The 15,364-nt window shown below is 37.9% G+C and overlaps 1 protein-coding gene across 1 annotated transcript in view; it reads right to left on the reverse strand.

The window, feature by feature from the left end:
• SLC41A2 (solute carrier family 41 member 2) overlaps nt 1-15,364 on the reverse strand; it is a 131,388-nt gene that overhangs the window by 48,656 nt on the left and 67,368 nt on the right. Inside the window, exons 7-8 of the mRNA XM_006141429.3 lie at nt 14,862-15,009; nt 9,113-9,192 (exon numbers count right to left, since the gene is read on the reverse strand). Of these exons, the coding sequence (XP_006141491.1) occupies nt 9,113-9,192; nt 14,862-15,009 (228 nt within the window). The remainder of the gene's footprint in view (nt 1-9,112; nt 9,193-14,861; nt 15,010-15,364) is intronic.

Genomic DNA, 15,364 nt, shown 5'->3' on the forward strand with positions numbered 1-15,364 from the left:
TAAAACTCTTTCTCCCTGATAGTTGGCTACTTCCATATACATACTCTGCCTTTTCTTTTTTTTTTGGAGAAGTTTTCGCTATAGGGCGTGTGCGCTCGCAAGACAGACAGAGAGACATAGAGACAGAAAGCGAGAAATCACCCCCCAGGGGGCATGATGACTCCGCAATCCCTTCTCCTCCATTCTCCCCTCGGGATCTTGGGCACACACGTACATGCGCCCGGCGTGAGTTTTAAGCCACCGGGTCCGGGACATGAACCGCGGTCGACTACGTGGGAGTCCAGCAACATAGCCATTACGCTAATTGCTGGTACCCATACTCTGCCTTTTCATCTACCCTTCTTTCAAGACTCCTTATCAGAACTCCTATACAGGAATTACTCTTTAGCTCCAAAAAAATACAAGGGGATGGAAAGAGGTGCCTTCCACTTTTTCACACTTTGCAGGTGACATATATGAAATCTCTTTGTTGTGAAGGCCATTTTATCAAAATAAGAGTGAGAATATTCATTTTCCAAGTCCCTAATTCAGCACCTTTACCACTTCCTTCCTAATATACTTAGAGACAAGGTGAGGGATGACTGGCTAAGTCTTTAAATTTTCTACTTCCTTTACTCTGGATCATGCAATTTTTGTTTTTCTACAGGGCAAATGCAGGCACTAGAGAGAAAAGAAAGACACAAAGAGAGAGGGAAAGTGAGAAAGGATGGCCACACTGCAATCCATTCTCCCCTTGAGATTTTGGACATCACGCATATGCACCCAGCATGTTTTTCAAGTCACTGGGTCCAGGACTCAAACTGTACAACAGCTCGCCATGTTAGGTCCAGCTTCCTCGACCACCACACCACTGACTGGCCCAACTGTACACTTTTAATGGAGGTGAAAATTGGTTGATGGGAACAAAATTAAGAAGTCATGTTTTATTAATAAAGCCTAGATATACACACTGTATATAAATAGATAAATAGTATGTCTGTGATACTAAATTTTCATAGGTGGGGACACTTAAGGAAAAAAATGTTTTGAAAAAGGCTTCTTCAGAGGTGATAATAAAATCAAAAGGTTGAGAAACACTGCCCTAGATGAGAACTTCCTAGAGAGTACACCTAAAGGCGGTTACAGTCCGGGACTCGAACCATGGAGTAGGCCCATGTGTAACTCAGCCACCTCAACTTCCACGTCACCTGCTGGTCCAGTATAGTCTTAAACAATATGCTACTTCGTTTTTACATACTTTTAAATTTTATATAAAAGGAATAATTTATCATACATTAAGTTCCCAAGAGTCATCCTTATTTTTGTGAAATGTAATTTTTTCATTTTTATTGATAATATTCTATTGCAAGATTATAACTTCATTTATTTAACCTGTTACTAAACAAAACTGTACTCTCATATGACTTCCAAATCACTTAATAAATGATCCTTCTAGAACCATCTTAGAGCTACACTAACTTAGCTTTCATCCTTCTTATAACCAATGGTTCTTGCACTCCTTCTCTCTTCTTCTGCCTACAAATATTCACTTCCCCTTTAATTCCTCTCTGGCACTCCCTCCTAAAGAGCCTGAAGAGCATGCCAAAGAAGAAGCCATGCTGAGAAACCAATTTTAAACCAATTTCTCTAGTTACCTGCAGGCAAAATTATTTTTAAAAGTAATAAATGTTGCCATCATTGCCAATTTTTTATACAAACAAGAGGAATCATGTATCATGTTTCTATTTTTGCTTTTTAAAAAGTATCTCAGCAATTCCCACTAAAGTATATGACACTTTTTGTTTATGACCTAAGTTGTGTTATTTAATAAGATAATTTCCTCGGATTCAATAATATAGAGTTCATGGCAAATTTAAATATGTGCCTTAACTCATGCATTTATTCATCCAACAATTACCAATTCCTAATATGGCAGGCATTACTCAGAGGGTCATCCAAAAAAGGAAATTATTAAACAAAATAAACACATAATAAAATTGCTAAAAGTGTGCTGTGGAAGCATAGGAAAAAAAGCAACCGACCCTGCCTAAGTATCTGCTTTGCTGATGAGGTGGTATTTTAATTGGGTCTAAATGAATGAACAAGATTTTGTAACCGAGAGAAGAGGAGTAAGACAGACAGAACAGTAGGTATGAAGGCACGGAAGAGTGAAACACGATGGAGTTGAGAAAGCATGAAAAATCAAACAGGATGAGAACTTTGGAGTTGGTGAGGGAGTGGGTGAGACTAAAGAGGGGGTGTTTAGGATGTACTGGGCCTTGTACTGGGCCTTAATAAATGATCCTTCTAGAACCATCTTAGAGCTACACTAACTTAGCTTTCATCCTTCTCCTAACCAATGGTTCTCTCACTCCTTCTCTCTTCTGCCTACAAATATTCACTTCCCCTTTAATATCTGGGCCTTGTATATTATACCATATTTCATACTTTATCCTCCAGGAAACTGAAACACTAACTGTGATCCTTAAGCAAGCAAGGGACAAGATCAGCCATATTAGGAAGGTCACTCTGACAGCAGTGTGGAGAACAGGTTATCCTGGATGAGAGAAGGGGCAGAGAGGCAATTTATAGAGATCTACCCATGTACGACAACAAACAAAATCAGGATAATGGAGACAAAGAGTTGCGATCAATGCAGGAAGTATTTCAAGAACAGATAGAGTAGAGAGCGTAAGGGACAAGGAGGATGTGACATCAGGACACCTTGTTTGGGACACAAGGCAGTTCATAATACACTAACTGACACAGAAAACACCAAGAGCAGGAGCAGGAGGAAGATATCACATTCAGTTAGGAGCTCTGGGTCCTCCATGTGGGAATACTCAATTTAAAGTATGCACCTAGAAGTGTCAAGAGTACAGAGTTGAAGCCATATGACAGAGACAAGTGGTTTTGAAATGTTTGTGTGCATCCGAATCAATTGATGCGCCCTACCATAGTATTTTTGATTCAGAAGATCTGGGTTGGTAATTTGCATTTTTAACAAGCTCCCATGTGATATTGCTAGTCTAGAGACCATACTTGGAAAACCCCTGGACTAGACAATATCATTCAAAAAGGTGAAGAGTGAAAATAGAACATAACCAAGACAGAGTCTTGAAGGATACATACTAAAGAGGAAGGCAGAAAGGAGGAGCCAGGGAAGGTGAATGAAAAGGCATTTTTAGAGAACGGATGAGACTGGGAGAGTGGTAAAAAGGGTGTACGAATAGCACAGGACCAGTTCTGGTATCACATGGTGGATACTGCTGCTCAGTAGGTGGAGGCCATGTGGGAGGCCCAGGCTCAACTTCCAGCCTACCCTAGAAAGCTGGAGTCAGTGGTATAGGCCTATGGCTATTCTGGAACTTGAAGCCAGAAAATCATGATGCAGTGAGACCCTGTCTAAAATAGTCCCCCCCACCCCCACCCCACACACATACAACAAAAACAGTATCAAACAGTTCAATGGACAAAAAAATTGAAAGCAAGTAATTGGATAAAGAAATTAGGAGGTCACTAAAAAGCTTAGTAAAGCAAGTATATAGTTAGAGGGATGGCAAATAATGGTAATGAACTAAAAAAAGCAGACTTCACCTGCAGAAATTTGGTTGTAAAGAGCTGATGAAAGAAAATGGAAGCTTGGGAATGCAGAACATCATGGGAAAGGCGATTTAGGATGGAAGACTTGAGCACGTTTGTAGGCTAATGGGGAGTGAGGGAAGAGAGGGAGACACGGGAGCTACAGGGAAAGTTAAAATAATCACGGAGTGAGGATGCTATTGGAGTTGTAACACAATGGTATCCGGGCACATGTGGATTAGCCAGTCTGCGGCCAGTCAGCTCTTCTTTCAAGATGGAGGTAAAAGATATTAAAAGTAGACATCGTTTAATTACGAATAGGGGTGAAGAGAAAGCAGTCAGCTGGACTGCTCTGAGAAGTATTTCATGTTGGGTAAATTCTCTTTACAAGTCAAATGATACATAGTGATTGAATGTTTAAAAAATAATGAGAATAAATACTAATAATAATCTTTAAAAAATGATGAAAAGCTCTTTGATGATGATGTGGATAGTAATGTCTTTGACTGATACACATGGTAATACACTGTAAAGATACATGTGATTAAATGTAATATAAAAATGATGATAATAATAAATGAAATTAACTTTAAAAAGAGAGAGAAAGGAAAGGAGAGCATGCTGGGGAGACCATATCTAAGTCCTCTATTTTCTCTACTGGCCTACCTACAAGAAACATTAAAGGAACTTCAGTCAGAAGGAAAATAATACCAGATGGAAATCTGAATCTACAAAAAAGGAAAGAAGAGTGCTGAAAATGTACATTTATATGAGAAAATATAAAATATATAATTTATTCACTTTTAATCTCTTTAAAGAAACATCTGGCTGTTTAAAAACAAAAATAATACCAAAGTAAAGTGTGTGATTGAGAGCACATACGAGGGCCAGCTGGTGCAGCGGTGCTAACACAATGCTCTAATCATATGGGATGTGCCAGGTTCGTGTCCTGAGGTCTCCTTCTATGCACCGGGGGTGCACAGGTGCCTGTGACCTGGGCTAGCAGAGGCTGGGGGTGGATAATGGCATGAAGAACCTCTTGAGGCTCCTGTCTGTCTCTCACTGTTTCTCCGTCATGGAAGAAATAAATACACTTAAAATTTGTTTTTAATAAAGGACATAAAGGGGTTAACATGTGGGGTGGAAATTTAGGCACAGGATCCCACATGGCCAACCATGGTTAAGGTCCCAGACCTGATGGCTTGAAACTCACACTGGGTACATGTGTGTGCGTGCCCAAAATCCCGAGAGGAGAATGCAAGAGAAGGGACTGTGGTGTGGCCATCCACCTGGCCCTCCATCCATCACTTTCACTCTCTCTCTGTCTCTGTCTCTCTCTGAAGAGCTCACATGCCCTATAACAAAAGCTTAAAAAAAGAAAGACAAGAAGAAGAGGAATGGTAATTCAAGTACTATCTTCAATAAGGCTTTTCTCCTGTGTGTAAAGTGGTATATTATTGTTTGAAAGTAGATTGTGATAAAAATATAAAATATATATTTTTAGATGAGTGGTTCTCAAAGTGTGATCTGAGAGTGTGAAGGAAGGTTAGATCCAGAAATTCCAACACCTAGCTATCACAAGTACCAGAAGGAGAGAATCACAGTATCTGTTAGCATGATAAAGGCTTTTAGAAAACCTGTAGTAAAGAAATCTGTTTAACCTAACATTCACCACATTTAATTGACCACAGAACTCACTTTTGAAGTCCTATTTTTTAACATCTCACAGCACTAGCATTACCATGAAATATATTTTGGAAAATGCTCCTAGTTAAAAAAGTTATTAATAAGTTTTGAAAGATATCCTGGGCCAATGAATAAAAGCTGTCAGTTGGGAGCTGGATCCCACAAGGCTGACCATAGTGGAGTTCAAATCCTGGTCCCATCAGCTTGAGAAACACACCGGGTATGTGTGTACGTGTGCTCAGTATGCTGATGCAAAGGAGAGACGGAGGAAAAAGGGCTGCAACATGACCATGCTCTGGTGGGGAATACTTCTGCACAGGCGCATTCTTTCCTCTCTCTGGGAAGCACATGTGCCCTAGGCATTAAAAGACAAGACAGAGGGACCAGCAGGTGGCATAGTGATTGTAGCACTGGACTCCCATATGACTGACCACGGTTTAAGTCCTGGACTGGCAGCTTGAAAGTTAGGCCAGGTGCATGTGCATACACATACCCAAAATCCAGAGAGGAGAATGGAGGAGAAGGGATTGTGGTGTGACCACCCCAACCCCCATGATTATTTGTCACTTTCTCTCTGTCTGTGTCTCTGCCAAACCATTCATGCCCTGTAGCAAAAATCTCTCTTAAAAAAAAACAACCATAACAACAACCACAAAATCAACAAGCAAGATATTGGGGCCAACAGGTGGCATGCTGTTTAGGGCACTGGACTCCCACATGGCTGATCGCAGTTTGAGTCCCAGACCTGGCGACCTGCTTTCTCACTTTCCCTCCTGGCCTCTCTCTGGTGAGTGCAACATGTTCTATAGTAAATTTAAAATAATAATAATATTGATAAATAAGATAAAATAAGTAATTCTATTAAAAAAAAGATAGTAGACTAATTCCATCATCAGCACAAATATGCCTCACTTTATTCTTACATTTAATAAGAAAGTCAAATTAGTAGCTGTATATTTTGACAAAAAAAAAATCACACCCTCCTTTGGAATCAAGCAGATATGTGTTTAAATCCTGACATGCTACTTACTAGATATGAGATCTTGGGCAAACTACTCATCTTTTTGGAGAATCAAGTGATATAACATGTGTAAAAGACCTGTAAGTTACCTAGTACAGAGTAGGTACTCACTAAACAGCTAACGATAATGATAATAACAATAAACAGGGGTCCTTTAAATCCCCCAGCATATTTAAAATACAATTCTATTTTTAACAGCTCTACCTTATTTGAAGAACGTGAATCTTCTCCAGCAATATCTTTAAAGAGTGATTTTTAACACAAGATGAGCTCGTTGTGATATGCAATTAAGAGGTTTACTTACTGAGATGCAAGAAAGGGTTTACTACCACGCCAGGGCAAGACACAGACTTCTAAGGAGAACATTTCAGTGAAGCTCTGGATTGTTTCTTATATAAGGTGAAATAATTGAAATACTCATTAAAGCCTTACTAATAAAGGGGTTGTTGTAATTTAAGTTAAATTTCTCACTGAAATGTTGTTCAATAGAGCTCCCACAATCATTATCACATAATATTTATGCTAATGAATTCATCCATTAATATTCACTGCAGAGGGTTTGAACAGGTGGAAAGGAAAGCAGTACTTACTCTAGGCAGTGAAAATAAGATGATTTTTGTGAGGACAATTCAAGAAGCTAGTTAGAATGATAATGGAAAGAATTCATACCTCTTCTGGGAACCCTGAGTTCAACAGCAGATAGAGGGCCTTGAAATCTAGGCAGAAGAATTCTAACTTGATTTGATAGTCAGGAGGGAACACTGCAAAATTCCTCATCTTAGAACTGATACAACAAAAATAATGCTTAAAAAATGCTAGCATAGATATATATATATTGGGAACCAGTAGGTGGCATGGTGGTTGAGTGCGCTGTACATTCCCACGTGGCTGACCACGGTTCAAGTCCTGGACCTGGTGGCTTGCTTCCTCACTTTCCCTCTCTCTCTCTCTCTGGTCAATTAAAAAAATAAATGATTGGATAAATCATATTAAATAAATACTTAAAAATAATAAATACTAATCTATTAGAGACATTTACTATGTATTGAATAGGGATTGAGTCAGAAAGGCTATTTTATTATTGGGTCCTCAGAAAAGCCACAACATTTTTTTATGCAAAAATGCACCATGACTTTTCAGATGACCCAGTACTGGAGAGGATGGCTATAGTGAGACATGCTTGTTACATAAATAAATGAACAAGTGAACCATGTTAAAGGGCAAATAGATCACATTCGGTCATTTTCTACTGAAAGAGGATGAAGGGCCATGTTGAATTAGTTGGGTCTGTGATTTTTTGAATGGATAATGACCTTAGGGTAAATTTGTCCATGGACATTTTAAAGGTATACAAAATGTGCAGTGGAAATTTTAGCTATGACATTAGACCTTGGAGGATTGGCCTTTGCAAAACCTATTTTCTTTTACCTAAATATTACAAAAGTAATGTATATTAAAAGTGTAAGGGAACCAGCAGTTAGTGTAATGGCTATGTTGCTGGACTCTCACATAGTCAGCCATGGTTCGCGTCCCGGACCTGGTGGCTTAAAACTCAGGCCGGGCACATGTGCATGCATGCCCAAGATCCCGAGAGGAGAATGGGGGAGAAGGGATTGCGGCGTGACCATCCCCCCTGGGGGGTGATTTCTCACTTTCTGTCTTTATGTCTCCCTCTGTCTGTCTGGCGAGCGCACGTGCCCTATAGCGAAAACCTCTCAAAAAAAAAAAAAAAAAAGAAGTGTAATATATCCTGTGACATGTTGTTTCCCACTATATATTGACCAGGCTATACTAATATCCAGTTTAATGACAGCCACTCTAAAATCCACTAGTACTGGATTAAAATTATCTCAGTAAATGTAATTCATATGAAAATCCCTGTGAATTTAAGTGTTGTAATTCCCACTTTATAAATAAGAAAAAATATAAGGCAGATTTTTAAGGGGACTGCATAGAAGTAACAGATTTTAATGAACTGAATTGACTCAAGCAATGCTCAAACCTAGCTAAAATTAATTTTCCATGAAAATTGACAAAAGCAGCAACAGAACAATATAAGATAGCAGATAAATCCAAAGTGAATGATAATCCAGTATAAAACATCATATTTTGTCATGCTAACCTAAAAAGTCAGGTATGCCTGACAAGCTACTATCTAATAATGAAACAAAGAAAGAGCTCTTTTCAAAAATGTCTTCTGCATACTGAGATCAGGAAATGTAATTTCCACTGTGAGCAATGACATGAGGTTGGAGGGAGAGGACTGGGATGCAAGGATAAGAGCTCTTAAAATCTGAGCCCTAATCGTGTTGGGTAAAATCTCTTTACAAACTAAATGATGTACAATGACTGAATGTATAAAAATAATAAATAATACTAATTTTAAAAGACTAAAAGTGGGTTGTAGTGCAAAAAAAAAAAGATGAAAGAATGTTAAATGCATCATGTTCATTCTTCTTGCATTATGTATTTTCTGAAGATCTTTCCATGGACTCAGTCATAGCAAAGATGTGCTTCCCCTTCCTGAATTTGCTAGCTGGTTTGCTCAGGTTGCCACTTACTGTCACAAACTCCCTCACCTTGGCACCTGAAATTCTTACAGTTACTTTATCCTATCACTTATACTACTATAATAATAAACACAGGTGGGTTTTTTTTTCACCATATTGATTATATTCTTAAATATACACAGTGCAGAGCAGAAAAATTATTATTGGAATGATATTAATAAAAAGCCCTACTCTAAAAATTGTGATAAAAATAAAAAAAAAAATCTGAGCACTAAGACTCCTTTTAGTATATAAAGATTTGATACCATTGTAAAACAGCATATCTAATTCTTACCATTAATAACTGGTGTGTAAACAACAATCCCAACCAAGTTTGGATCAGATACAGTTGTGTCCAGAATAAGGCCCCCAATGCTGAAAGACAGAAAATGATATACTTGAGGGAAGATGAAAGGGAATATACTTGAAGTCATTCTGTACAGATATGCCTTTTGTTTGAAATGTTTAAAAATATTTACACATTTAAAAAATAGAATGAGAAGAAAAATGTTCAAAGTAATAATCAATGTTAACAGTACATTGTTGAAAATAAAACACTGCTATGCAAGAGCTCCTAATGTCAGGACTGATCTCCAAGATATGCTACTTATATAAAGCAAAAGCATATGCTTTAAATGCATTAAGATGTCTGGAAGGATATGTAAGAAATTATTACCCACGTTTATTTCTAGGAGGTGACACGGACAGTCATTTTATATTGTGTGTTTATTAATTTTTAAACCGTGTCATCTATTACTCTTATAATTTAATAACCAATTTGAAACAGCCCATCTCCCTGGACATGCAGTTAAGGAAGCTAGATCCCACGTGGCCAAACACGCAGTTTAGGTCCCAGAGCCAGAGTCTTGAGCAACATGCTGGGCCTGCGTTCATGCATGTCAAATTCTCAAAAGGAGGGGGAGACAGAAGAGCAAGAGACCACAATGTGACCAGTCTCCCTTGGAAATTCCCCTTTGGTCCTCTCCCTCTCTCTGGCTAGGGCATCCACTCTCTGGCATTGAAAAAAAAAAAAAAAAAGTATCTTTTCATTTTTCGTTTTCAAGTAAAAGGCTTTAAAGGGATGATTTTTTTTTTTTGATAAGTTTTTGCTATAGGGCGCATGCGCCCACCAGAAAGATAGAGACGGAGAGACAGAAAGTGAGAAATCACCCCCTCAGGGGGGATGGCCACGCCGCAATCCCTTCTCCTCCATTCTCCTCTCGGGATCTTGGGCACGCACGCACACGCGCCCGGCATTGAGTTTTAAGCCACCGGGTCCAAGACTTGAACCGTGGTCAACTACATGGGAGTTCAGCGACATAGCCATTACACAAACTGCTGGTCCCAAAGGGATGATTTTTATTATATTAAACTTGATATAGTGAGGATGTATCTTGTCACTGATAAATTAAAATAATGTGTTGCAGCCACAGAAAGGTTGATCGTGACAAGTAACAGACATACAGTGACGAACCACACTCTCAAGGTCTTGGCGGAACTTGGGAGATTTTTTTTTCAGTTTCTGAGATCAAAATCAGTCTATTAAAAAGGTATACTATGAAGTCTAAACATAGTCCTCCTTAGATTATTTTAATCTGTTAAGCCCTAGTTATAAAAATAAATACATGTTTCAAGAACAACTAGTTATGAGTCAAAAAATAAATCTCCTTGCCAAAACATGTAGATCATATTGAAGATGCAACATGAACACTTGCTAAAAATATTTTGAATATTTTTGTTACTCAAGTAATAAATCTTATTATGGAAAAAATTAGAAAATACAAACAAAAAGAAGAAAATAAAAATCAACACTAGTTTTATTATTCAGTTATACTGTTAGTATATTGGTACATTGTCTTCTAGACAATCTTCTACTTCTATATTTTATTATTTATTTTAATTAATAAATGAAAATTGCATATATTTTTCTTTTATGACATGTTTTAAAATATGTACACAATGTGAATGACTTAAGCTAATTAATATAGACATTATTCATTTTCTGCTGTGAGAACAGTTAAAAATCTGTCTTAGCAATTTTCAAGGACATAATACATTGTTATTAATTATAGTCACCATGTTGTAAAATAGAGTTCTTGAAGGTATTCTTCCCCTCAAACTAAAATTTTGTATCCTTTGTCCAACATCTCCCAACCGTACTTTAGATATTTTTTAACATGTGTATTTTTAAATTAAAATTGGATCAAATTATAAAAGTTTTCTTCATTTTTATTAAAGTTTACTTTTATCAAATGCATGTGCATTATTTAAAAAATGAAAATACTAGGAAGTTTATAATGAAACAGTTCCTAGCTCCACCCATAGATCCTTTTCTCTAGTAGAAATATTTTGGGGACCAGCAGTTAGTGTAATGGCTATGTCGCTGGACTCCCATGTAGTCGACCGTGGTTCGAGTCCTGGAAATCATCCCCCAGGGGGGATGGTCACGCCGCAATCCCTTCTCCTCCATTCTCCTCTCGGGATCTTGGGCACGCACGCACACGCGCCCGGCATTGAGTTTTAAGCCACCGGGTCCAAGACTTGAACCGTGGTCAACTACATGGGAGTTCAGCGACATAGCCATTACACAAACTGCTGGTCCCAAAGGGATGATTTTTATTATATTAAACTTGATATAGTGAGGATGTATCTTGTCACTGATAAATTAAAATAATGTGTTGCAGCCACAGAAAGGTTGATCGTGACAAGTAACAGACATACAGTGACGAACCACACTCTCAAGGTCTTGGCGGAACTTGGGAGATTTTTTTTTCAGTTTCTGAGATCAAAATCAGTCTATTAAAAAGGTATACTATGAAGTCTAAACATAGTCCTCCTTAGATTATTTTAATCTGTTAAGCCCTAGTTATAAAAATAAATACATGTTTCAAGAACAACTAGTTATGAGTCAAAAAATAAATCTCCTTGCCAAAACATGTAGATCATATTGAAGATGCAACATGAACACTTGCTAAAAATATTTTGAATATTTTTGTTACTCAAGTAATAAATCTTATTATGGAAAAAATTAGAAAATACAAACAAAAAGAAGAAAATAAAAATCAACACTAGTTTTATTATTCAGTTATACTGTTAGTATATTGGTACATTGTCTTCTAGACAATCTTCTACTTCTATATTTTATTATTTATTTTAATTAATAAATGAAAATTGCATATATTTTTCTTTTATGACATGTTTTAAAATATGTACACAATGTGAATGACTTAAGCTAATTAATATAGACATTATTCATTTTCTGCTGTGAGAACAGTTAAAAATCTGTCTTAGCAATTTTCAAGGACATAATACATTGTTATTAATTATAGTCACCATGTTGTAAAATAGAGTTCTTGAAGGTATTCTTCCCCTCAAACTAAAATTTTGTATCCTTTGTCCAACATCTCCCAACCGTACTTTAGATATTTTTTAACATGTGTATTTTTAAATTAAAATTGGATCAAATTATAAAAGTTTTCTTCATTTTTATTAAAGTTTACTTTTATCAAATGCATGTGCATTATTTAAAAAATGAAAATACTAGGAAGTTTATAATGAAACAGTTCCTAGCTCCACCCATAGATCCTTTTCTCTAGTAGAAATATTTTGGGGACCAGCAGTTAGTGTAATGGCTATGTCGCTGGACTCCCATGTAGTCGACCGTGGTTCGAGTCCTGGACCCAGTGGCTTAAACTCGCGCCAGGCGTGCATGCGTGCGTGTCCAAGATCCTGAGGAGAATGGAAGAGAAGGGATAGCGGCGTGGCCATTTCCCCGGGGGGTGATTTCTCGCTCTGTCTTTCTGGCGAGCGCACATGCCCTGTAGCAAGAATATACATATACATATATCTCAACTTCTATAGCTGTTATTTTTGGCATTTAATTCTATACTTCTAAATAACCTGCTTCTACTGGTTTAGTATTCTTTATTTAAACTTTAGATATTTATCTAATGACTTGCTATCGTGGCAGACGAGAATTTAGTCTTTCTCACTCCACTTTCATCCCATCACAAATCTTTCTTCCCCACATCCTGCCAATCTGGTCATAACTTGTGGGAAATTATTTAGGGTTGACTCTATTATAACAATAGAATCATTCACATCTGAGTCACAAAATGTATTATTAGCTATCCCTTCTTGTGCTTTTTGGCTTTGCCCCTTATTTTCTTCACTTTTTAGATACCTATTACTCATTCAGCCTCAAATGTATAATGAAGGTAATAAAATACCCCTCAATACAGCCAAACTCATAGGTGGCCAATTGATGCCACTTCTGTTTGGTCCAGACACCTCTCTGTAACCCCGCTGTCCAGCCAGTGGAGGGCTGCTCTCCAGGCCTAGTGTACGACTATCACTGCACCGCCCTTCAATCTCCTCCACGCTGGATCTTGGTCTTCATGGCTTGGTTACGTGGCTAAGCCCCAATATTTCACAGGATCCCCTTGCCTGGATTTTCCAGGAAAAAGCAATCTACTTTACAGAAAAATGAACCACGTACTATCACAGAATGGGTTTCTCTAGTCCTGTGTCATCTTCTTTCTTATTTCTTCATTTTGAACAGACTTCACTTTCTATCAGCTTCACATGAAAGGGCATATAGGAAGTAAATTCTTTGAGATCTGCAAGTCTGAATATTTCTTTCTTCTCTTTTCTTTTTTTTTTTCTTTTTTTTTTTTTTTGAGAGGTTTTTGCTATAGGGCGTGCACACTCGCCAGACAGACAGAGAGAGACAGAGAGACGAAAGCGAGAAATCACCCTCAGGGGAGATGACCACGCCGCGATCCCTTCTCCTCCATTCTCCTCTCGGGATCTTGGGCACGCATGCACACATGCCCAGCGTGAGTTTAAGCCACCAGGTCCAGGACTAGAACAGCCGTCTACTACATGGGAGTCCAGCGACATCGCCGTTACACCAACTACTGGTCCCAGTCTGAACATTTCTTTAGTTTTCCTTTATATGTGTTTGATGCTGTGAATATGTTTCATGTTCAAAATAATTTTCCCTCTGAATGCTGAAGTTACCATCTTGGTGTTGCTAGTGGGTATCATTTGCATTCCCAGTCCTTTCTATGTAGCTTTTTTCTTTGGGAGCTTTTGGGCTTTCATGATAACATGCTTTGATTTGGGTCCCTCTTACTCTAATTCATTGTGCTGGGTACTCAGTGGGCTCTTTCAATCCAGAAACACTTGCTTCCTTATATTATTCCTTTTATTATTTATTTGATAATGCTCTAATTATTGGTAGCTTCCTGTTATTCTGATCTACTTTCTGGGGAAGTTCCTCAACTTTATCTTCTAGCTTTTCTATTTAGTTTTTTGTTTCTGCTATTTATGTCTATAAATTCCCAAGAGCTCCCCTTGTTTTCCAAACCCTCCTACTGCAGCATTCTGTTCCTACATCACGGATGTCATAGCTTCTCTTATTTCCCTGAGGATACTGACAGTTTTCTGAGGCTCACCAACTAACCTTGCACTTTCAGTGAGTACTGTTTTTGGTACATCAAATGTCTGGAGAACTTTCCTTGCCTACCCCTCTCTAAGGGGCACTGTAAGGCAAACTCGAGCTCTCGTGTACAGGGCAGAGTTCATCAGCTGGTAAGCCTGCAGTACTTTTCTTAGAGGACCCACAGTGGTCACTATCTACAAGTCTTTTCTTTTGCACAGATGAATTACCCCAGAAAGAAATTTCCTCTGTGTGTGTGTGTGTGTGTGTGTGTGTGTGTGTAGTATAAGCCAAATAGTATACATCTCTCAGGCTTACTATTCAAAATAAGTAATGTCCTTGTCAGGCTAACACACATACACACAATGAAATTTTACTCAACAATCTGGCTTTGGTTGGAGAGAAGTCTGAAACTGTAGCCAAATGAGGCTCTGTAAGTCTACTGGTTTCAATAACTCCCACCACTTAGATTCCTTATTACCTGAGAGAGTAATAAGTTCACCAAATAAAATGATTAATCCAAGAAATAAAAGCGAGCAATTGATTTAATATGCACACAGATCTATGCAAACAGGACACACAGACACACTGTAATACTAACCTACTTATGATCATAGCGGTTATGACTGGCTCCCATCCTGAGTGGAGAACTGTCCTTGTGGCTGGATGTTTGGCAGCTACTATAATCCAAATAGGGGTGAGAGCCAAGAAAAAGACACCAACTAATGGAGAAATGTAGTAATAGGACTCTAAAAAAGAGAGAGACAGTATTTCCATGTAGCAAATCTAAATTATCAAGAGGAAAATTTAATCAGAAGACAGGACGCTATCAAACAACATGCTGCACATCTCTATAAAGTTAACACAAATTGAGAACTATAGATAAAGTAAAAATATGATTAATATATAAGGCCTGATGGGTTAATTCAACTAACATTTGTTGAAATAATTATGTGATCTACATGGGAATAACAATAATAATGACAAGAAAAATAGTAAAAAAAAAAAATAAAAACTGGGGCTAGCAGTGGCATGGTGGTTAAGATGCTGGACACTCCCACATGGCTGACCACGGTTCAAGTCCTGGGCCTAGCGGTTTGCTTT

This window comes from Tupaia chinensis, unplaced genomic scaffold (assembly GCF_000334495.1).
Source record: "Tupaia chinensis unplaced genomic scaffold, TupChi_1.0 Scaffold000054_1, whole genome shotgun sequence".
Taxonomy (NCBI): Eukaryota; Metazoa; Chordata; class Mammalia; order Scandentia; family Tupaiidae; genus Tupaia; species Tupaia belangeri.